A 22,660-nucleotide genomic window follows, 5' to 3' on the forward strand; every position below is an offset into this window, starting at 1 on the left:
GAAAATTAAGACAAAAAAGATTAAAGTTCCTTTTATGAGACTGTTTGAGAAGGACAGCAGTCCAAAATTAGTAGCACATACACATCCAAATCCATGCACCAGTTAGATTCAAAATCCAAAATTTTAGGACAGCCCAACCCTAGGTTTGAGTCATATCATCGATTCTCGGTGCCTGACTCTGTGCAGCACGTATCATAACAGCAATTCTTCTACAAATAAAGAAGTTACTAAACTACACACAAGGCTAACACCGAAGTTGTGTGCTTGTTAGTTTTTATTTGCAATATTTGCTTTATTAATTACTTACTTAAAGCACCGACACCAGTCTTTCCCTCCTGAAGTGGCCCATAGTTCTGAGAGGGTTTTCTGAGAGACATATCAGGCATCTAGTGTGAACACAGGAAAAGCTCTGATAAAATCCAGCAATCCAATAGATAAGATGGGAGTTTTCATCATGGAGCTGTAGCCAAGAAGCAACTGTGTGATGCTATCATGGACCAAAATGTCTGAGGAATTTTTCCAGCTCCTTGTTTAATTCTTTCCACAAAAAATTCATATAGTCCTGAAGACCAAACTACCAATCTGTACCTAATAAAATGATCAGAGACGTATATAGCACTCCTAGAGGGAAAAGAAACTGGTAAATAAAAATGGTCACCATAGCGCCACTATCAACAGCACCTAAATAATTCCAGGTTCTTCTTTTTCAAGTGTTGGACACAAAACATATTTACCTCATCAAATAATCTTCTACTACCAAGAGTAGAAAAACAGTTCTTTTCAAACCTTTCAGTTAAAAATGTGCTTTATCTCTGTAACAGACTACAGAGGAAGTTCTTCTCAAAACGCCAACCATTTAACTACCACATTTGTTTTGGTTCAGCTTGCTTCCACATGGGGGAGACATGCTCCTCCCATCTTCAACACCCCCTTTTTTTCTACTGTGGAAGGAAAGGAAAAAAAATGTATAAATACATAAATATTTCCTCATTTTGGGAAGTCTTTTAAAAATCCAGAGCTCTGTTTTGGAGAAAACAGAAAAACACAAGAGAGACAGACAGACATCCAGAGGGGAGGAGGTGAGACAACCGAGTGAAGAGCTAATTCAAAGATAGAAATGTGACTGAAGCAAAGGAAGAGCACAGAGAAAACACATCTCTTCACTTCAGCTGTTTATCATCTCTCCTGCGTTATGGACCGATCATCTGAGACAGTATTCTGAGGGCCAAACAAGGGCAAAAAAGGAGGAGGGAGAAAAGCAGTAAAACTTGGCTGAAGTGAGGAAACAGCAATTGTGTGGGTGAGCAGAGGCGAAGAGACAGAGACGAAAGGTAGGGGAGTGGTGGAGTGAGGCGCCCCATTCCTTTACATAAAGTGAGAGGGGAAACTGGGGAAAAGAAGAAGAAGAAGACGAGGAGTGATCAAGAGAAGGGGAAGGAGGGAGAAGAGTCAGCCGGACATGGGGCTTTATGCTGTTCTCCTCATCTGTCTCTCCCAGGCTGAGCTAGGCAGAGTCTGGGCTCAAGAGCATGAAGGTAAGCCCCCTTTCTTTAACGTCAACACCCAATACAGATCTACAAACAACACCACCATTACGACTACCTTTCTGCACAACAGACTGTCAAGTGCCACACAAAACAGCTTCTAAAAATCTCAGTTAAAGTTAATATCACACACACACACACCTGAATTTGTTGTCACTAACTATGGAAGGCTTAAAATGCTTTTTTGGCACTTTTTATGGCATGTCTATGGATACGTGCATGCGTGAAGTTAACTGGTCTCGTGGTAGTTCTCACTGTCAGTCACAGGAAGCACATAAAAGATGGTGTGCGAGCCTGGATTTTTATTTTCTCTCTCTTTTCATGATGCTATTCCAAAACTTCTGTATTTCCAGTTTGGAGGAGGAAAAATAAATGTCTGGGGTTCATTTGCTTTAATAATACTGATCCTGTGAATGAGAATTCTGGATTTTAACAAATAAATATTTGAGGGTTTAAGATTCATTTCCAAAGTAAAAGATGAAAGTTAGTCAGTGAGAACAGCATCTGAGCTAGGATTTCTTAAATTTGGAAAGTTTCATCTCAGACTGTGTCTCATCACCTGCTCTGTGCATTTCCTGTATATGGATCCTCTGCCGTCCTATCTGTAGGTGTGTGTTGGTGCGTGTGTGCATGTATGTATTTTTGTTCTCCTTGGAGATATATTATTTTTAGCCAGCCCCCGTTCTTCCGCTGTTCCTCCTCCTCCTCCGACAATCAGCAGTGCTCTAGTTTCTCTGGCCTCTCCTGTGGTCCCAGTTCCTCTGATCAGGGGCCTAGCTCTGCAGAGGACAAGTAGACATACAGAGAGACAGATCCCCTCAAATATACGGTCACACGAAGTCCAGCACAATGTCCAGGCTCATCTTTCCCATTAACACTCCCAAACCAGTGATCCAGATCAATTTATTAGAGTCTCCCTCGTAAAGATGGATCCATATTTTGGGCCCTGTAAACTCAGACGTTTTTAGATTAGTGTTCTGTTTCAACCGAAAGTAGAACAGCTCTAAACTAAAAAGGAAGTGCTGGAAGCTTGGTAATTAAATGACTACACGCTCAATGACTTATCCAAAGGAACACCTGACTGCAGATGATGCCAAATCTCTTTTTCAGAGCAGATAATAATACAGCAGAGTTAGGTAAAAAGACTACATGGCTGTCCCAACTTTCTCAAAGGTCAGGACCATCAAGACTGTTTACACATCTGCAAATTTCAGTGTAAATTTCACAGAAGTTAAACACCACATAAAAGATATGTGTGGATTTTATGAATGCTGATATATCCATGTATGTGTTGCTTTTATAAGCAGGATATCATCATATTATATCAAATCTGTCTGAAAAATACCAGGAAAATACCTGTGCTAATGAGTTTGTGCAAAAGCAGGCAACACTGTAACTATGAGTCTATAAAGATGCTAGTTGCTAACTTGCAATAACAGTGCTAACAGTATTTAGCAGTCAGTATCCTTAGCATGTTAGCATGCTAACTTTTGCCATTTAATCTTAAACACAAACAACATGTGGCCCAGGTGTCTGGGCTAAAAGCACTAGATGAGAAGCCCAAGTTTATTCACTAATCATCTTCATGTTAGCTGAACCAAATTTTCTCAACAACCAATCCAACTAGAACCTAATGGAAGAAGCACAGTATAGGTTTCTGGCACAACCACCTGCGTTCAAGGTGGAGAGGAAAAGGTCTGACTTTATGGTCTTGATGGCTTTGATGATGCTGATAAAGGTCAAAAGCTAAAACACGTCAGTCAAACAATAATGCAGTGTTAGAGCTTAAAAATCTTAAGGCAACAGGGAGTTTTTTGCTTAAAAATGCCTTTGCTGCAAGACCTCTGTTGGTCAACAAATGACAGCAACCTATGTTTCGTATGCACAGTCGTGCACTTCTAAAGTTGTGCGATAACCCCCTTGGCTTGAAATCTAAACTATAATCACAAGGATCTTTAATGACAAAGTAGCTTTAATTTATATATATGTACAAGTAACCACTATAAGGGACAGGATCTGTGTTACCTCTATGGATTCCATTTGTAGTCCAAGTTCCTAATGACCAATCATGTTTGAGCAGATCCTGGTCGCGTACAGGCAAACAATCTGCACTAAGAGCCAAACAGACATTAGCCAAGGGGTAGTTTTTTTTAAACCTGATGAGAATTTAGCTTTTTCTTAGCTGAAAAAACTTTTCTGCATAACAAACAGTGAATAGAGGACGGAGGACAAAGTCTTGGCCCGGACATCGCCTGAACACTCCGGAAACCTGCAAAAATTGGCAATGGACTCCAGAAGCGAGGGTTACCAGATGTCCCACTTTATATGGGAATGCACAGCATATTTGTCCCTTGTCCCGCCGTTCCACATACTGAGATGATGTCTCGCATTTTGATTGGATCTAGTTTACAAAAGTGAACACATGTGGGTCTCACAAGAAACACATGGTTCAAAAAGAGATGCGCTGACCTACTGCAACCCAAAGATCAGTAGGTGGGAGAAGAGCAGCTGAAACAATATTTAAAGCTTTTAACAGTATTTACAACAGAAAAAGGGAATGCACAGATGTATAAAGACTATAAATATACATTGTGGCTTTCATTTATATTAATAATAAGTTGTGGAAAATTGCTTTCAAATACAAAACAGCATTTTCCAAGAGATGGTCATTGCTAAATCATTAATTTAAACTTTTGTGTATTTATTAAGTTAGACGTTAAAACGTGAGACTACCTCTTAGCCCCATGTGGTTAACATTTGCCTCATGTAGATGGATTTGCACTATTAAGTTTTAAACAATGTGGCATCTATACAAGACTATTTTGATTTTAATCTGATCGGCTGCACTTATCATTTCAAGGGGCAGAACATTATTTTCCTCTGAAGTCATTTCTTGGTTGCTACTGCACATTTCTTACTAAGATAATCTCAGATTTATGACTATAAATATTAAAGCACTAAATAAACAGTTAACTACAACTGGCCAAGCACATCTGCAAACTCAAATCATATGTCATCTGGACTGAAAATGAAAGATCTGTTCAAAAACATAAACAACTGACCCTTGTCAATTTGTGCACATTAATCTAAACACCACATTTTTCTATTTATTTTCAGGTCTTTATCATTCCAGCTGCTAGTGTTTGCGATTGTGTGTTATGGTTACTGCTGTTCTGAGGATAAGGTGCCAAATAGGGTCCTCCCACACTACTAGCTCCAGGCTGGTTTTAACACAGATCACCCTTTTAAAATCCAAAATAATAAAACCACTGCACTGAACTATACTGAGTTGACAAGCGATGACCTCGTCTTGTGATTATTGTTCCATTAATGATTCTTTACCCAAAAGACTGCAGGTGCTTTGCAAATCCCTGTCCTGACAAAGCACGTAATACTGTGTCTCATTTCCACCGCTAGAAAAGAGTGATAGGGTCAAGACTTTGATTGTATCTTGAGATTTAATCTGCTCTCGTGTGCTGTGTTTGGACAGTGCACAATAGTTCACTCTCTTCAGTGTGTCTGTCTCTGGAGCAAAGATGTTGGCCTTTTGTTCTCTGTTGATGGGCCTGCAGATAATTCTCTTTCCCCTTCATTGACCAAGTACATGCCCTCGATGTATTCCTGCCTGTACTCAAACTTCAAAGTGTTGCACATTTACCCAGGAAAATATTGTTTTCAGAAGAAATGTATTTTTCGCCCATGGACTTGATCCATCTGAGCAGACTGAAAGGCCATTTAGCTTTTGTCTCAGTTTAGGAACGTGGCTCTGGTTTTTGTAGAGCCTTCAAAAAATACTTTCATACAGAAGAAAATATACCCTGTTGTGTTTCTTAGATATCTGTCTTTGACAACAGATAATGAGGTAAATTATAAGGATAAATAAAAGGTTTGTGTGTTTATATTGTTAATATATTACAGCTTTGCATTTTCATACTTATAAAGGAAAAAATAGAGCAAAAAATGAGAGAAATGGAAATAGGAGTGTGTAACATGGTACTGGCATGAATGAATACAATCCATGTATCAACAGAGCAATGTATATGGTTCATCAGGCTGTGTCCTAGTTTGACAACGCCCACTAGATTTGTGGCGGTTGCTGCAATGCAGACACATGTGAAGGTACAGTGGACACCGCTGCCATGCAGGTGCCATCTCCTCAAAATAGCGAGCATTTGTTAAGGGATTTAATGTTTCTTAATCAAGTCAACAGACTTGGCACAGAAATAAGGATTTTCTGCTGTTGGATGTGTGAGGTTGGCTAAAAAAAAGCAGAAAATCTGACATCCTGCAGATGCATAGATGTAAATTCAAAGGACTGTCAGAACGTGTTTCATGCCTTTGATTTTATTTAGCAGCAACATCAGAGGGCATTTTTGCAGTGAAGCCACTGACTATTCACCCGTACATCTGTCACACATCACATCTGTCGCATCAACAATTAGACCATTTGGCCATGTTCCAGATTCATCAGCATAGTTTTTTTTTTTTTTTGCACCAGTTTGCACATTCCCAGTGCAGGGTCCACACGCACATGTGTCTGCCAGACATGATGCTACTGAGGCCTGTCTTAAGTCCAGGTCCTTATGCAAAGCCCAGCACACTTTTGATGTTGAAGTTCATCCAGCCCCACATGCAGACAATTAGATAAGGTTAACGATGTTTCAGGAAAGAAAATGTGAACACTTGGAAGATCTGTAAAGCAAATCTCAAAGTGACCTATTGTAAGGGTGGCAGGAAAAATCTAAGTATAGTCATGGTCTATTAGACTGTAGCCTAAACTGCGCTAACTTGTGTGCAGCCCCTGAACTCCCCTTTTCAGTTTTCCTGCTCCTCAAAGCTCCTCCTCATTGTTTAACTCTGCTGTTTGAAGCCTCCTCCGCTGTTTAGCGATGATGATGATGATGAGTGCCAATCTGACCCAGTTAGAAGCTTTTTGTTCTGCAGCAGTGAAATTAGCTTCCACCGCACCATAATCAAACAAGATTCCTCATTAGCACAATCTCCCCCGAGTGTGTAATAACCTCTCTTTTTCACTTGTCCTATTTTGTCCCTTAAGACTTTTTAATTTAATATCATTCTTACTTTGGAAAAATTAACATTTTATATATATTTATTTTATGCACTCTCTGTTTGTGTGGTATCAGGTATAACTTTGTGGAGTGCATGTTTTTTGAATCAGCGAAACAATCAAAATACAGGCAGTTAATGTTGGGCTGTAAAACCGGACAGGAACCTTTTGATGTTGAAGCCACAAATTTCTAATTTTTTTTTTTTTTTATAAAACTAAGTTTAACTATATTAGGTGCACAAAAACTATAAGGTCGTAGCCACCGTGACACATTGGCTTGTGAAGTCCCATTACGAAGCCTCAACCTGAGTCGACATTTCTTTGTTTTGAAAGTGTTTTGAAGTTGTACGCCAAGGCGCTAGATAATCCTTCTTTCTGACACATAGAAACCAAAGTTTACAAAATTGACTTTTATTTTATTTTATTTTATTTTATTCTATTCAGTATGACACAAAATGAGTGTTTACAGAGGCCTGGGACGAGGGCCACTTTCTCTTCTTTTTGCAACCACATGTATTTCCCCCTGGTGAGCATTAAAAAGAATGCAGTTTTAAGATACATTAAGACCCAGGAACTACATCCATCTTTTTCAGTCTTTATGATTAGGTGTGAGTTAGTCATAAATATTCATTGTAGTTTTTGTATTAACATATAGTCTATATGTCTATATAAAAGATGGAAAGCAATGTCAACGCAGAAGTGCCTTAAAGCAGCTCCCCTCTCCCCCAGCAGAGATTGACTCCACTGGTCACAACACGAAGTCTGATTGTATAGATGACTGTGAAAAAATTACTAGTAAAACTACTAATAGTTAATTTACCGCCTGTGTTAAGAAACTGGAAGGTTACAAAGCTATGCCTATGCAGCAGCGATTTGCTTTCCTGCCAATCTCACTTTCAAGCACAGAGACGTTAGCAAGTCCAGCCTTTGATCTTAGGTCATTTTAGGATCACAGTCAAAGTTTTCAGTTCATACCAGAGCTGCAGGATGGGGTCATGGTTGGGGGTTTGTGCAGTTCTTCAACAACAAACGGTGAAAAACATTTTTTTATGGGCCTATTTTTTCGTACACAGGCCTTTCATGTTAGATGAGACAGGGGAGGAATACAAACTACTGCTAAACTAATAATCTGGCATTAACATTTTAATCAGAACAAACTGTCAATACAATAAAACAGCTCCAGACTGAAGGGAGGGGGGGGGGGTTATCCACATAATTTTGGCCATAACTTCGAGACGGGGTTCATCTTTCTCACACTGAAGGGAATGTTCATAACATGCTGTTAATTAATAGCTCAGTTCAGTGAACTAACAGCTCAGAACCAGACAGCAAAGGGAATTTAATCCCTCTGTTTCAGAGGGAATAATGAGCTCTTAACCCTGTTGAACTATCAGTGAGTTCTGCTGATTTTGCAACTGCCAACTAAAAATGTGGACAGTGAGTCATAGATCGGTTGAAAAAAACATAAACAGCCATCTATGATCTGTTAAGCAGATGTCACGAAAGCCCACACAAATGTAGGTGGTCAGTAGAGATGTGAGTGCTCTAAAAAGATGCACACACAGACAAACCCCCACAATCCTTTTGTACATACATAGGGATTATTTGACCAAAGAACAATGTTGGCACCACATGATTAAAAAGGAATCATGACCCTATTTCTGCATGACAGATGTATAGAAAATCTACGGTGTTGTTTGTGCTGATCTTATTTCTGTCTCTGTGTGAGTTATTGCTCCGTGACCTCTAAACATGGATTTAATTTTCTTTAGATATGTATGCCTGTTAATGATCCAGATTATGGTAACCAATAAAGAACAGATGTGACCACAGAGTTTAAAGTCAAAGTCATTATAATGTCTATAAAAACTACATTTTATAAGACAGTTTTCACACATTTTGAGAGATAATTACATTATCTTGTTTTTCCTCAAAGTAATTGTGATTTAGTAAGCAAGTCTGTGACGTTTTGTTTGTTGAACTCTTATGTCTCAAATTGATGGTTAACAACAGGTGAGCGATTATGTGGTGAGAGTATTTATTCATGGATTAAATCCTCAAGAAATACATCATCGTGAATGAATCTGCATGTATGTGTGTGCTGCTGCTTGTGTTGTTCTAGATGCATGGAGTGGAACTGCTCTGGAAGATCCATCCAGTTTTCACAGAACCAGGAGAGACCAGCAGACCCCACACAAACACAGGGAAGCCCGCAGCTCACAGGCTGAAGGAGGAGGAGGAGTTGATATCAGTCCCCTGCCTGACAACATGACTCGCATAGTGGTGAGATGCAATAACTGATTCATGGCTAAGACCTTAGATTACAATAGTGGCAGTAGGAAAATCAACTATTTTAATATGGCCTAAATTATGTTCATAGAAATGACGCTCCCATTGCTCTTTTACTAACAACACATACAGTAAATATCAAGTTTAATGTAAGCTCTAAAATAATGACATCATGCCTATGCTTGAAGCTAAAGCTACACAGCGTATAGCTGTTCCTTAAGCCTTCAATCTCTCTAATGGCCAGCAGGGGGCATCTGCTCTGGTTGTGGTCCAGCTGTATAGATGGCCATGAGAAAGTGAGCCTTATATCAGTTGATTTCATACCAAAGTAAACACTTTCCTAATGTCTTTACTGTCTTAATTGTTTAGCTCAGTATCTTATTCTTATTGTATTCCAGTGTTCTCTAATTTTTGCTATATAACTTTGCACTGTCCACTTTCTGCTGTAACAAAACAAATTTCCCCCGTGTGGGACTAATAAAGGTTATCTTATCTTTTCTTAAATGGCCAACTCTTTTTCAATTGAGAATAATGTTCATTTAGGAAATTATGGTCCTATTTAGAATAAAACAGATGCTTTTGTGTTGGCAAACCTTTTGTAAGACTGCGATGGCCAAAACCACCAACAGTTTCTTATAGAGCCACTTTCAGCAGTCATAACTCTAAGTTGGTATAATAATAATAATGGATTGGATTTATATAGCACTTTTCAAGGCACCCAAAGCGCTTTACAATGCCACTATTCATTCACTCTCGCATTCACACACTGGTGGAGGCAAGCTACAGTTGTAGCCACAGCTGCCCTGGGGCAGACTGACAGAAGCGAGGCTGCCATATCGCGCCATCGGCCCCTCTGGCCATCACCAGTAGGCGGTAGGTGAAGTGTCTTGCCCAAGGACACAACGACCAGACAGAGAGCCCAGGGATCGAACCGGCAACCTTCCGGTTACAGATACGCTTCACAACCCCCTGAGCCACGGTCGCCCCATGAGGTTTTCTGTTGAGCAGATATGCTGTGTTTGGTTTTTCGCAAACATGGCACTGTGCATAATAATAATTTGGTTTTATGTTTCCAAGGGGCACTTAGGATTGCAACTGTGCAAACCTTAGCATGCTGTTATGTTCTTTCTAGAGAGAAGAGCAGTCCAAACAACCCATATTATTCAGCCATTTTCTAACTGTACTGTCTTGAACTTTAAAAGTTCTACAGAGGAAGTGTCTACAGAGTCAGTTTTGTTGCTAAGTTTGTATGTTGAGACTGCATCACTGCATATGACTTCAGAATGTGCTGTTTGTATTGTATTATCTAACTCTACTAAAATTATTCTAAAATTAGCCTAAACTGCATAATACTTCCTTATGGAGGGCTCATTGTTGTAGAAAACTGTACAGCCACAGAGCTACAACCAGTAAGAGCATGAGAAAAACTGCCCCAAAAACTGTGACCAGTGAGAATGAGGTCAACACAGCTGTGCAAGTCATTGTCAGCTGAATTACAGAAATGAGAATTCTTATATTTATTGGTTCTGCAAGAAAAAGGGCATTAATAGCTGCCAACTTAAAATTACATTAGCCTGAGGGATAAATATCCCCTACTTATTTTAGGAAAACTAAACCATCCATTACACCAAAGCCAAAGAATCTTTAGTGTCAATCAATATAGTGATGTTTACATGGTTATTATAATCTTTAAACCAAGAAAAGAGTTACTTTCACAAAAGCTGCAGAATTAACCTAACCATAGGGTGGGGTGGGCTATCACAGGTTGGTGTGTTGATCCCTAAATGCACAACATGATAGACCAATGATCAGGTTAATACTTTTTAATATAGCTTATTGTTATTTGTGTATGAAAATATGAAGAGGTAAATGTGAGGCAAACTGTAACTGTAAATGGTTTTGGTAATAATATTGTGCTGACAAGTCAAGTAGCTACTGCCGAGCCAGAAAAAATAAAGTTTAGTCAAAGGTAAAGCCTGTAGCACATCACTGTCCTGTGCCATTTTCCAGTCATTATTTTAGAAGTGTGTGTCTGCGTGTGTGCGTTGTTAGTGCATGGGATGAGGTTTTATGAGTGTCTTACCTCCTAGACTCATCTTTCACTCCAATCAGCCTCAGTAAAAATTAGCCCAAATAAATTGTGTTCTACGTTTTTTTCTTCCTCTCTCTACAATTCAAATTGAAAACAGACCACATACTTGTGTTGCCAGCTTACAGTGTTTGTTTAAGCATGGCTGCGCACGAGTATGTGCATGTGTGTGTGACTCACTTGGATTGGATCACAAGTAACCCTGTTACAATGCTGCTGCTGCTGCTTTTTTAGGGGGAGGCCTGATCCCAATTTCCAAAACCCTCCATCCCCTGTCCAATCAGAGTCACTTCAATAAGTCAGTCAGCTGTGAGGGAAAATAAATGATTATTCTCCTCACCTAGAATCCCCCTAGAAAATACAGGCTGGTGTCAGGCAGTGGAGATGGAAGAAAAAAGTGGGTCACTTGCTGTAAGTGGAGCAGCCGGAGAGGTTGTGAGAGCGCTGCATTTAACTGCTCCACTTTCTAAGCCCATACTAAACCCCAGAACCATTGCTCTCTGTCACCTTCAACTATGCTATACATTAATAATGCCATCAACACTGGAGATCTGTATGAAGACACAAGTGCTTGTTGTCAAAACCAATGTGTAAACAGCTCCATCAAGTGGCACTATGTGGGCAGGACTGAAGGAAAAAATCCCTGCACTGAGGTTTATCCAGTTGTTCAAAATACGGCATTTTTGCTTTTTTCACATTATTTTTGAGCTGATCGACTTTTTTTTCAGTTCACACTTACACTAACCTAAATATTTTTCACAAAAAAGAGGAAAAAAGGTAAGACTGTACTTTCATCTAATACCAGTAATAATACCTGTAATACCTATACTACAAAATGGTGCAGCGAATAATTATAAGCTTTATTTAACTAAGTAAGCCATTAAGAGCACAGGAAATAGAGTAGCTTAAAACATATATATCAAAATGTAAACACTGGAAAATCTCAACAAACCAACTCACAAAATGCTGCCTCCTGTTGGTGAAGTTCTGAAGAAGGTAATTTAAAAAAAGTACCTTGTACAAACACAAATGTAAAAAGAAATCTGTTTAGAACAATGATAAATGTATTGATTAGCTATTAGAAGCTGGTACAATAGGATGCAAAAATCCCCCAAATGTTCATAAAGATGAGTTCTCTTTGATAAGATTTCTTCTCAGAGATATGTAAAAGGGTAAGATGTTCTATTTTTTTCATTTGTTATTATTATATGGAAATGCACGCAGCAATCCTTTAGACTACTAGTTTAAAATGTACATAAAACAAGATTGAAAACTACACATCTTTATTTTGGAGTGGTTAGAGCTACCCAAGATGTATACATTTCAAATTATCCAGTCCTGTAGTAACTCATTGATTTCAATTTAAATCAGTCTATTTCATACAGAGACCTACTCTAAACTACCTCACCATGATTAATGTATTCAGGAAACTTGTCTAATGAGTGACCTCTTTCTCTCAGGAGGACTCCCAGAGGTACTACAGATGGCAGAGTTTTGGTCCAACAGACAGACAGACTGCAAGCTTGTGGGTGGATATGGACAACCTGCACAAAAACCAAGTCAGAATTCACGGCATACTGTCCAACGCGCATCGACAGGCAGCGGTGAGATGAGCGTTCGCACATTCAAGCACTAATGTCTGATTTACAGACAGATTTAACCACATCTGACATGTCTTCTTATTCACAGAGAGTAGCACTCTCCTTTGATTTCCCCTTCTATGGGCACTACTTGAGACAAATTATTATAGCAACTGGAGGTAGGTCACATGCTTCAGTTTAAAGATGTGCTGTTCGGCCACGGGGTAGAGGTGTTTTTAAAATCTTTGACTGTTCACTTCTCTTAATGTTTCTCTTCAGGTTTCATCTACATGGGTGAAATAACTCACAGAATGCTAACCGCCACCCAGTATGTCGCTCCCCTCATGGCCAATTTTGACCCTAGCTTTTCTAAAAATTCAACAGTGAGGTACTCGGATAATGGTAGGTAAAGGTTCCTCTATGAAGTCTCTAGAGTTTGGGAACTCCTGAGTATCTCTGACTGACCTTTGTATACTGCTTTGCCCAGGTAATTTATTTGTCGTGCAGTGGGACAAAGTGCGGTTAAAGGACCGAGAGGCAGCGGGGCCTTTTACTTTCCAAGCAGCGCTCCACAAAAATGGAACAATTGTTTTCAACTACAAAGAAGTAAGTTCTGTTTTTTTTTAATCAGATGTAGCAAAAAATATAATTCCACCATTTCAAAATTTTGTAAAAAAAAACACAGCTCAGCTTGAATGTCAGGTTTACCAGTGTCAAAACAAACTCTTCTGTTCTTTTTTGAGATCCCATTGCCAGTGGAGGAAATAAATTCTACTGAGCATCCGCTGAAAGTTGGACTGTCTGACGCTTTCATGGGATACCTCCCTACATCACAGCTGTCAGGTCAGTTCCTTTAAAATAAAAAAGAGATACTTCCTCTACTGTTAATTTAAACTAATTATTCATATTTTAGTAAATTATTAAGCCAGTTAACTGTGGGGTCTAATATGTTTTGATGGGTACGCAATAAGATATCCTCACAAACCAGTGCAGTTTTTCAGAAAATGATCCACAAAATGATCAGCTATATATAAGCTACATCAGAGTAAACTGATCAAACCAGTGATTAGAGGACATTGTGCACAGGTGAGTGGGTGTTAACCTGCAAGGAAAGAAGGCTGATGACGTTAGCCCTGATTGGAAAACTAATCTGACATTGTGGTTTCACAAGGTTTTGGATAAAGGTTACTAATGACCCTTAGACAAACACAGATTTTTTTCTTCTGCTTTTCTGAGCATTTTCAAACTTTTATAAAAACTGACTAGCTACATTTTTCTTCTTGCTAACACATTAACTATTAGAAACATGCCTAGTTAAAGCCATATTGCTGCCATAAAGAAAAATAAATATTGTATTATTAAAATAAAAATGGATGATAAATACATTTTCAAAAAAACACACAACAACAAATTCCTGCACAGAAATTCCAAGTTACATTTACTGTTACAAGTTAAAGCTTTATATTAGAGCCAGTTAGCCTGGTCTGAAGTAAAGTATAATATCAATTTCTTCAAGTTCTGAGTCTGCTGTAAAAATAAATAAATAGTTCAACACCATTCCTTACTTTTCTACAAGACAAAGTCCATCTTTAGACTCGTATACATCTCAAAAATTATTTTTCGTGTTGTCAGAACATAAATGGTACTTGAACTCACATCTTGTGCCAAGACCAGCACTACATTTTGCAGTTTAAATGTACGTGATCTGATTTCTTTACCCTCCACCTCCTCGCCTAGTTTCATGAAAATTGGACCGGTATTCTCAAAGTTATCATCTCGAAGTCTCTTCCTATTAAAACGGGGTGCTTCCCATTGTCATCAAGTTGTACTCGCTCTAGTACTGTAGGATCATTAACCTCCAATACAAAGCTCTTTGAGATGACTGTTGTTGTGAATTGGTGCTATCTGGATAAATCACATGCCTCCATCTCAGCTCTCACCCTGGCAGAGGAGTAAAAGCAGAAACTAAATACTTTCCATCACAAGTAGTTCAATTTGAACAGGAGTTAGTCCCCCCTCAGAAACATGGAGCACAGATTTCTTTTTAAGTTTTCACATGAGACTTAATACAGAAGAAAGACTTGCAGGCTGACATTCAATTTTTGTCTTGATAGAAGCAAAGCGGCGTACTATCTATGAGTATCATCGTGTTGCCATTGACACCACAAAGATTGTGAGCGGATCAGCTTTTGAGTTCACACCTCTGCCCAGTAAGTCCTGTTTCAAACTAGTTTTTGTTCGACAGCCTAGCCTCATTGCTCACCCCGTAACTGCGTAACGATGCGATTCCCGTTCCCCCAGCTTGTCTTCAACACACATCCTGTGATCTCTGCCTAACATCCAACTTGACAAGCGGCTGTGGCTGGTGCAACACACTTCAACGGTAAGACAAAGTTCAATTCGTGATGTTATGAGATTCTCGCCTTTTCTCACTTTGCTTTTCATTTCTAGATGTTCTGATGGTATAGACCGACATAGACAAGAGTGGCTGGATTACAACTGCCCTGAAGAGGTGAGACTCATTACCATATCACACAAGAGAGAGATCAGCAGCTTTGTTACTGATTCCTGAGTCATTCTTTTCGGCATTCACTCAGGCTAAAGGCATGTGTGAGGACTACAACACAGTTCTACCTGAAGCAACTATGAGCTCCTTTAATCACTCCTCTCCAGGTCCAACCGTTTCAGTGCTTGAAGAACAGCCTGTTACTAGGGGTGAGTTGGAAAATACAGTGCTGGTATGTTAGCAAAAACTGGTGAATGAAGGAATATTTAATTGTTTATTTTTTTGGGGATCATGCAAAATGTGACCCGTTGTGAATAGATTAAGGAGAAGCAGAATTACTAGTAGCTCTCTGATTTCTGAGCATTACAGAATTAAAGCTGAATTTCCATAGAGAGCATAAGCATTCAGGTACCAGCTGCACGACTCAATATAAACAGGAGATAGACCTTAAAGGTGTGTCAGATTTAAACTTGTACATCTTCTCAAACATTTTCAGAATGTAAAAAATAACAATAACAGAAAGCTTATCATGAAGCTAGTCTCACTATAAAATTATGACTAATAATTGCGGATCTTATCTGTGTATTTATATATGAGATTTTGTGTAGATCCTTTCAAAGACATGTTTATGTAAAATCAAATCTACCTAGGCAAATAGGAGTGCCTTTTGTTGCATTGGCTTGGACACTTTTTATGAATAACTAAATTTTCATTTTTGACAGTAATAATCAGAAGAAACCATTAGATAATTTGGAATTTATCCCACAGAAGTGTGTGAGCAGAAGCTATGATTTCCCAAGCTTGTAATCTAACCAGGGGTAGGCCCCAGGGATCAATCCTAGGACCACAATTTATTCATTCAATATGTTCAAAATTTTTAAGTTCATCAATATGTTTCTACTTATTTATTTGTATAAATTCTTCTAATTAAGAACCCACTGATTTTAAATCTCACGTATTCTATTATCCTAGTTAAATAAAGATTATGTAAGTGTCAAACTCAACTTTAATAAAGTCCAACAGTAAAGTAGTCAAATATTTGTTTTTCCATGTGGACTTTGGGAAGAGACTGAGGATTGTTTTTTAATGTTTTTCTGTTGATTTTCTGTGTATACAGATTTTGGGGAGATTTACTGTAAATACAAACAAGTGAACATGAATTTCTTTTTTTCTTCTTGTTTTTTCAATCCACGCATCACTTTCTGCTTCTAGGAGTTATGCTAATTTAATGTCAGTTCATTTATAAATTATATAGTAATTAAAGCTTCATATAAGCTTAAATATAATTTGGTAAATAAAGGACAAATCATTTTTACTTTACTCATGTCAAGTCAAGTCAAGTCAAGTCATGTCATCTTTATTTATATAGCACATTAAAAAGACATCAAGTGTTGGCCAAAGTGCTGAACAGAGGGATAATATAATAAAAAGAATTAAAATAGATAAGATGAAAAAATTATAGAAAACACTGTAAGACATCCATATATGGTGATTGATATATGTATTTTTTGTCTGTTTGTTTTGTTGGTTTTTGTTTTTTGCCCTTTATCACCGTTCCTCTTCCCCACTGTTTTTCTTTCCCTCTTTCTTTCTCCCCTTTCTTTTCCCCAGTCAAGTCTGTCCCGTGTTTAGCAAGTGAAAATAAAATAAAATAAACAATAGAAGCAAAGGTGAATCAAATAGACCAATACAGCAAGAAAAAGAGGGGGGGGAAAAAGATATTACAAAAAATATCTGTACATGCAAATATGCACATACATATACAAAAATGTACACATTCACACATACTTGAACATAAAATACATGTATACATATACACATGCAAACATCATCCAATGAGATAAAAGATCAGAATGGCTCAGTACAACAGCAATGCCCTACAGATTTTCAGTAAAAATCCCTCTGCCTCTTAACAGACGGGCACTATGAATTAAAATATTCCAAATTTTAAAAAGAAAATCGTCCCCACTTAGTTTTAGGAAGTTGGCCACAGAGTTTTCCAAAGTAAAGTCCATAGTTAGCTACCTAGACATTTCTATATTTAGAAATGCTTTAACAGGAGCAACAATCTTCCTTCCTTTCAGATATACAGACGAGCCCTCCAAACAACGGGATGACAGAGAACACGGCCATCATCGCAGGCGTTGTGGCTGCTCTAGTTCTGCTTGTAGCTCTCACCTTACTGGCTGTTTACTACATCAACACACATCCCACAGTGGCTCCACCATTCTACCTCATGCAGGTCAGAAAAACAACATCCAGCTCTCATTCCCTCTGCAGTAGGGATGGTCACAGACTTTAATTTTCTTTTAAAATATAGAGGACCTTTTCTTGTCTTAAAATATATGTTTTCCCTTAATTTTACTTTGACCTGGTGGGCTGTAATATACTGCTATGGTCAGATGGTGGTGGTAATGCACATTGAAGTTGTTTTAAGCCACTATTGAAATACATCGTTGATGCTGGTATTAAAAGGAATGTAGATTTAAGGCACTTCTGCATTGCTTCACTTTTCAAACCTGGAAGTTATGTCCATCTTTTATAATGTCTACATAACTACCAGACTTCAGACAGGTGAAACGTGTAAGCATGCATACTCTGTCACTGTGTGACCAGTTTATTTCACAGGTCAATGAAATGACAGATTCACCTGATGAATGAGAAGTGGGTGATGTTCATGTGTCTGCAAAAAGACTTGCAGAAGTCTGTGACAAAACAGCCCTGAACACTGGAAACACTCTCCTGATGATCTTTAAGCTCCAATGGGCCAATGAGTTTGTGGCTTCACAGTAAAACCCACTCTTGACTTGAAAACACTCACCTTTAAATTTCATAAAAGCACTTGCAGTAAAGTTTAGGGGATTTATGGATGTGCAATAGGCACATCGCAGTGGCTACATTCATCTTTTATGCCGTCTATGGTTGAAGCCTGCATCTTCCCATTTGCCTGTGTGGGATAAAAGGGGGTGTTCTTTTTTCTTTTCTTTTATTATTTTGTTATTTTATCATCGGCATTATTGAAACCTCAGAATCATATAATCATAATCATATAAGAATCATATAAGCAGCCTTGAATTAACCTTTGATTAAAGCTTTTGACATTACATTGACATTTGTATTACAGGGAGTGCAGAATTATTAGGCAATTTGTATTTTTGAGGAATAATTTTATTATTGAACAACAACCATGTTCTCAATGAACCCAAAAAACTCATTAATATCAAAGCTGAATGTTTTTAGAAGTAGTTTTTAGTTTGTTTTTAGTTTTAGCTATTTTAGGGGGATATCTGTGTGTGCAGGTGACTATTACTGTGCATAATTATTAGGCAACTTAACAAAAAACAAATATATACCCATTTCAATTATTTATTTTTACCAGTGAAACCAATATAACATCTCCACATTCACAAATATACATTTCTGACATTCAAAGACAAAACAAAAACAAATCAGCGACCAATATAGCCACCTTTCTTTGCAAGGACACTCAAAAGCCTGCCATCCATGGATTCTGTCAGTGTTTTGATCTGTTCACCATCAACATTGCGTGCAGCAGCAACCACAGCCTCCCAGACACTGTTCAGAGAGGTGTACTGTTTTCCCTCCTTGTAAATCTCACATTTGATGATGGACCACAGGTTCTCAATGGGGTTCAGATCAGGTGAACAAGGTGGCCATGTCATTAGTTTTTCTTCTTTTATACCCTTTCTTGCCAGCCACGCTGTGGAGTACTTGGACGCGTGTGATGGAGCATTGTCCTGCATGAAAATCATGTTTTTCTTGAAGGATGCAGACTTCTTCCTGTACCACTGCTTGAAGAAGGTGTCTTCCAGAAACTGGCAGTAGGACTGGGAGTTGAGCTTGACTCCATCCTCAACCCGAAAAGGCCCCACAAGCTCATCTTTGATGATACCAGCCCAAACCAGTACTCCACCTCCACCTTGCTGGCGTCTGAGTCGGACTGGAGCTCTCTGCCCTTTACCAATCCAGCCACGGGCCCATCCATCTGGCCCATCAAGACTCACTCTCATTTCATCAGTCCATAAAACCTTAGAAAAATCAGTCTTGAGATATTTCTTGGCCCAGTCTTGACGTTTCAGCTTGTGTGTCTTGTTCAGTGGTGGTCGTCTTTCAGCCTTTCTTACCTTGGCCATGTCTCTGAGTATTGCACACCTTGTGCTTTTGGGCACTCCAGTGATGTTGCAGCTCTGAAATATGGCCAAACTGGTGACAAGTGGCATCTTGGCAGCTGCACGCTTGACTTTTCTCAGTTCATGGGCAGTTATTTTGCGCCTTGGTTTTTCCACACGCTTCTTGCGACCCTGTTGACTATTTTGAATGAAACGCTTGATTGTTCGATGATCACGCTTCAGAAGCTTTGCAATTTTGAGACTGCTGCATCCCTCTGCAAGATATCTCACTATTTTTGACTTTTCTGAGCCTGTCAAGTCCTTCTTTTGACCCATTTTGCCAAAGGAAAGGAAGTTGCCTAATAATTATGCACACCTGATATAGGGTGTTGATGTCATTAGACCACACCCCTTCTCATTACAGAGATGCACATCACCTAATATGCTTAATTGGTAATAGGCTTTCGAGCCTATACAGCTTGGAGTAAGGAGTGCTTACACAACACTGATATCATGTTATTCTTTGTGATTCTGTATTCAGTTATATCTTTTGTTATGTTTTAGTAGTGGCAATTGATTAAACAATATTCATTTAATATTACATACTTGATTTAGAGCATTACACACTGATCACCTTAACCAATCTGGAAATCCTTGTAGCTGCAATGTTGTGTCTCCGCAGGGGAGAAAATGTTCTTTTGCTGTGTTAAATAAAACTGTCAACATTGATTGTATTGCACCTGTCGTACGCATGAGGGGGCGTTCTAATACCCTGATTTCATAAAACTATTGTGATGTGATTTTTGGGGTGAGATCTGATGCTGTCTGCATACGGTGTCCATCTCCCACGCGTGTGATCATTAAAATCATCGTTTGACTCAACCCGGCCGGACCAGTGTGGTTATTGTGACTTTTCCTCTTGTATCCATCCCCAATATTTGAATCCGTAACACCTGCTATGAGGTCTTTACCTACTACTGTTTCTCTGTCTGCAGCGACGCACCAATAACTACTGGCCCTCTATGAAGTTCCGCAATCAGGGCTGTCACTCCAGTTATGCTGAAGTCGAGCTCGGGGGCCATGAAAAGGAAGGTTTCATTGAAGCTGAGCACTGCTGCTAAGGGTCTAGGACTTGCAGGACTCAATCAGTGGAAGAGAGGACACCATCTTGAGGAAAACTGCGGTACTACAGGAGGATGAATATGGACATTCAGGCTGACCATCAACACAAGATGTCCTTACTCCAACCTTTGAGGCTGGACAGTGTTTACTGTAACTGCTCTTGTAGCTCTTGCCAGCTTTCTCTGTGTCTTTTGCTGTTTGCCATCACACAGGGGATTCGCCATATTATCTAAGGGTTGGAGGGTTTGAGATGAAGACGGCAGTACAGAAATGATGAGATGCAAATGTCCAAAACCCAACGATGCAAGGGCCTGTCAGGGAATGAATTAAACTAGCCTTCATACTGCAAATCAATGTACCACTCAACTTTACTCTGTGTTTTTTGTTTTTATCCATTTTATGGAGTCACTTTTGTTTCATGAAACTTCTACGCGAGCAACGATGAGTTCATAAAATGTTATATCTATGTGGACTTCACTACGACAGATATTTAGCTTTATAGCTGATAGTGATTATAAGGACGTATGTTGTTTGGATGAATTTTAGAGACGTGAAGTTATGAGGGTTTTCTTTGAACCTTTCTGTTTAAATGTCTTCTAATAAAAGCTGGTGACGAGTCTGGATTCTGATCTAAAGGTCATAGTCTGGTGAGTGACTAACACATCTATTTAGATGGTTTTCAATTTTAATAACTAAATGAATGAGCCTTAAAATAGAAGGAAACAGCATTAAAGATACTATTAGAGAAATACCTTATGTGGGCATTAATACTTCATGTGCATCTAATTTTTAAAAATAAATTTACATTATAGCTTAAGCACTGCTGTGATAACAACTCAAAATGACTGCATGTATGGAATTCATTTTTTATGCAAATTTATTTTACAGCAAATGCATCTCTCTCGCCCTGAGACAGCTGGGATGGATGGAAATTTATCTCCTTCCTTGCTGAAGTCCCATGATAGGTTAAAAATTGCAAAAATGTAAGGTATTTAGAGCTGTGCACAGCATTGCCACAGGATGGCGCCATAACACAACACGAAATTCCACATGACAAGCGCAGCCACGGTGATCATTTATTATATTGAGCTTAAAAATGAAGGTGTGTACCGAGCAGAGACAGATATTCCGATAGTTTTGCTAACATACAGGCATATTAACCGCAACGTGTATAAATACTTGTAAACTTTGCAGATTAATAAGAAAAGAGATTTTCCACACAACTAATGGTGACAAAATCAAAAAGTAAAGTAACAGTACACATTGGGACATGTAATTAATTTAGTGGTAAAACCCTCTGAAGAATTTCTTTTAAATAAGGTGGAATATAGTATTTTAAGACGCGGTGGGAAAGATAAAAGCGACAAAAAGACATACGGCTACTGGTAGAGATTATGTTCGTTAAGTAAGGAATCAACTTCATATATCGCTAGGCAATCGGTGAAGTTTTCTATTACATTTATTTATACGAACGCAACGACAAAAAGTCACCAAGGAAAGAAAAGAGGGGGCACCCGGATTTGAACCGGGGACCTCTTGATCTGCAGTCAAATGCTCTACCACTGAGCTATACCCCCGATGTACGAATCAGCCAAGTTTTGGCTATATGAATATACCACATGTTCAGTACTGACACGCTGAATATAGTATAATAGTTGGTTCTTGCATTTAGTCATAAATCCCAACATATATTATAATACACAGGTTTGTTTAGTCCGAAGCTTTCCGCTAACGTTAACGATGTAAACAAAATGGCAGACCTGGTTGTAATCGAGCTTGTTTCCAGCAGAGGGCGTCAAATAAACAAAGTCGAACCGCAGTACAGGATATTATCATGTCCCCACGTAGCAGTTGGAGATATCTATTTATCATTCACGTCATCAATAGCATGGATAATTCTTTGTTTTCTTTACTGGTTAAACTTTTGTGTTAGTGCTGTGTATGTTTGTTTTTTTTTAAATAAAAAGTTGTAACCCCGTTGTTGTATAAATGTAGATATTTAGAGCTTACCGCGATAAATTTATGTTTAAAGTCGACCTTATTTATTTAAAAACGTTATTACAGTACATTTGGATTAGTCTATGTTGTTACTCCTTTTAAGGTTATCAACCTCACTTCTCCTCAACGCTGCTGATGCTGCCTTCAAGGCATGCGAAAACCCTGTAATTTACAAAACATATTTGGGCAAGCTAAAGAGGCCGCTGAATGATGCGCAATGGTTTCGTTTGTTTTGTTGTTAATTCATTTTAAGTTACCAAAAATATCATATAGAATCACAATCGGCGACCATCTCGTATTAATTACTTAAACACCAGAAGTAAAATTGCTATGT

The 22,660-nt window shown here is 38.6% G+C and overlaps 1 protein-coding gene and 1 non-coding gene across 3 annotated transcripts; one reads left to right on the forward strand and one right to left on the reverse strand.

Annotated features, from left to right (window-relative positions):
• The first annotated feature begins 981 nt into the window (after positions 1–981).
• On the forward strand, positions 982–20,957 carry LOC146381263 (plexin domain-containing protein 1-like). Of its 2 annotated transcripts, none has more exons than XM_084937228.1 (13): positions 982–1,535; positions 8,735–8,895; positions 12,451–12,594; positions 12,680–12,749; positions 12,850–12,972; positions 13,058–13,176; positions 13,314–13,413; positions 14,688–14,780; positions 14,872–14,953; positions 15,022–15,082; positions 15,168–15,285; positions 17,161–17,318; positions 20,202–20,957. In XM_084937228.1, the coding sequence occupies exons 1-13, from the start codon at positions 1,460–1,462 to the stop codon at positions 20,325–20,327; spliced, it is 1,431 nt and encodes a 476-aa protein (XP_084793354.1). In that variant the 5' UTR covers positions 982–1,459; the 3' UTR covers positions 20,328–20,957. The 2 variants fall into 2 exon arrangements, with proteins under 2 accessions (XP_084793354.1, XP_084793353.1); XM_084937227.1 differs by having other exon boundaries at positions 984–1,535; positions 14,685–14,780.
• Positions 20,958–21,833: 876 nt separating this feature from the next.
• On the reverse strand, positions 21,834–21,905 carry trnac-gca (transfer RNA cysteine (anticodon GCA)). The gene has a single exon. It is a non-coding gene; the product is annotated as a tRNA-Cys (tRNA).
• Between the last annotated feature and the right edge of the window lie 755 nt (positions 21,906–22,660).

Source organism: Perissodus microlepis, chromosome 8 (genome assembly GCF_051167445.1).
Source record: "Perissodus microlepis isolate ML-2025 ecotype Zambia chromosome 8, ASM5116744v1, whole genome shotgun sequence".
NCBI classification, from domain to species: Eukaryota; Metazoa; Chordata; class Actinopteri; order Cichliformes; family Cichlidae; genus Perissodus; species Perissodus microlepis.

What these genes read in the sequence shown, in the direction of transcription:
- LOC146381263 (XM_084937227.1), top strand. Translation starts at nt 1,460, where the DNA reads ATGGGGCTTTATGCTGTTCTCCTCATCTGTCTCTCCCAGGCTGAGCTA. An exon ending in TGGTGCAACACACTTCAACG is followed by an intron (nt 14,954 to 15,021) that starts GTAAGACAAAGT and finishes TTTCATTTCTAG; the next exon opens with ATGTTCTGATGGTATAGACC. An exon ending in AGAACAGCCTGTTACTAGGG is followed by an intron (nt 15,286 to 17,160) that starts GTGAGTTGGAAA and finishes CCTTCCTTTCAG; the next exon opens with ATATACAGACGAGCCCTCCA.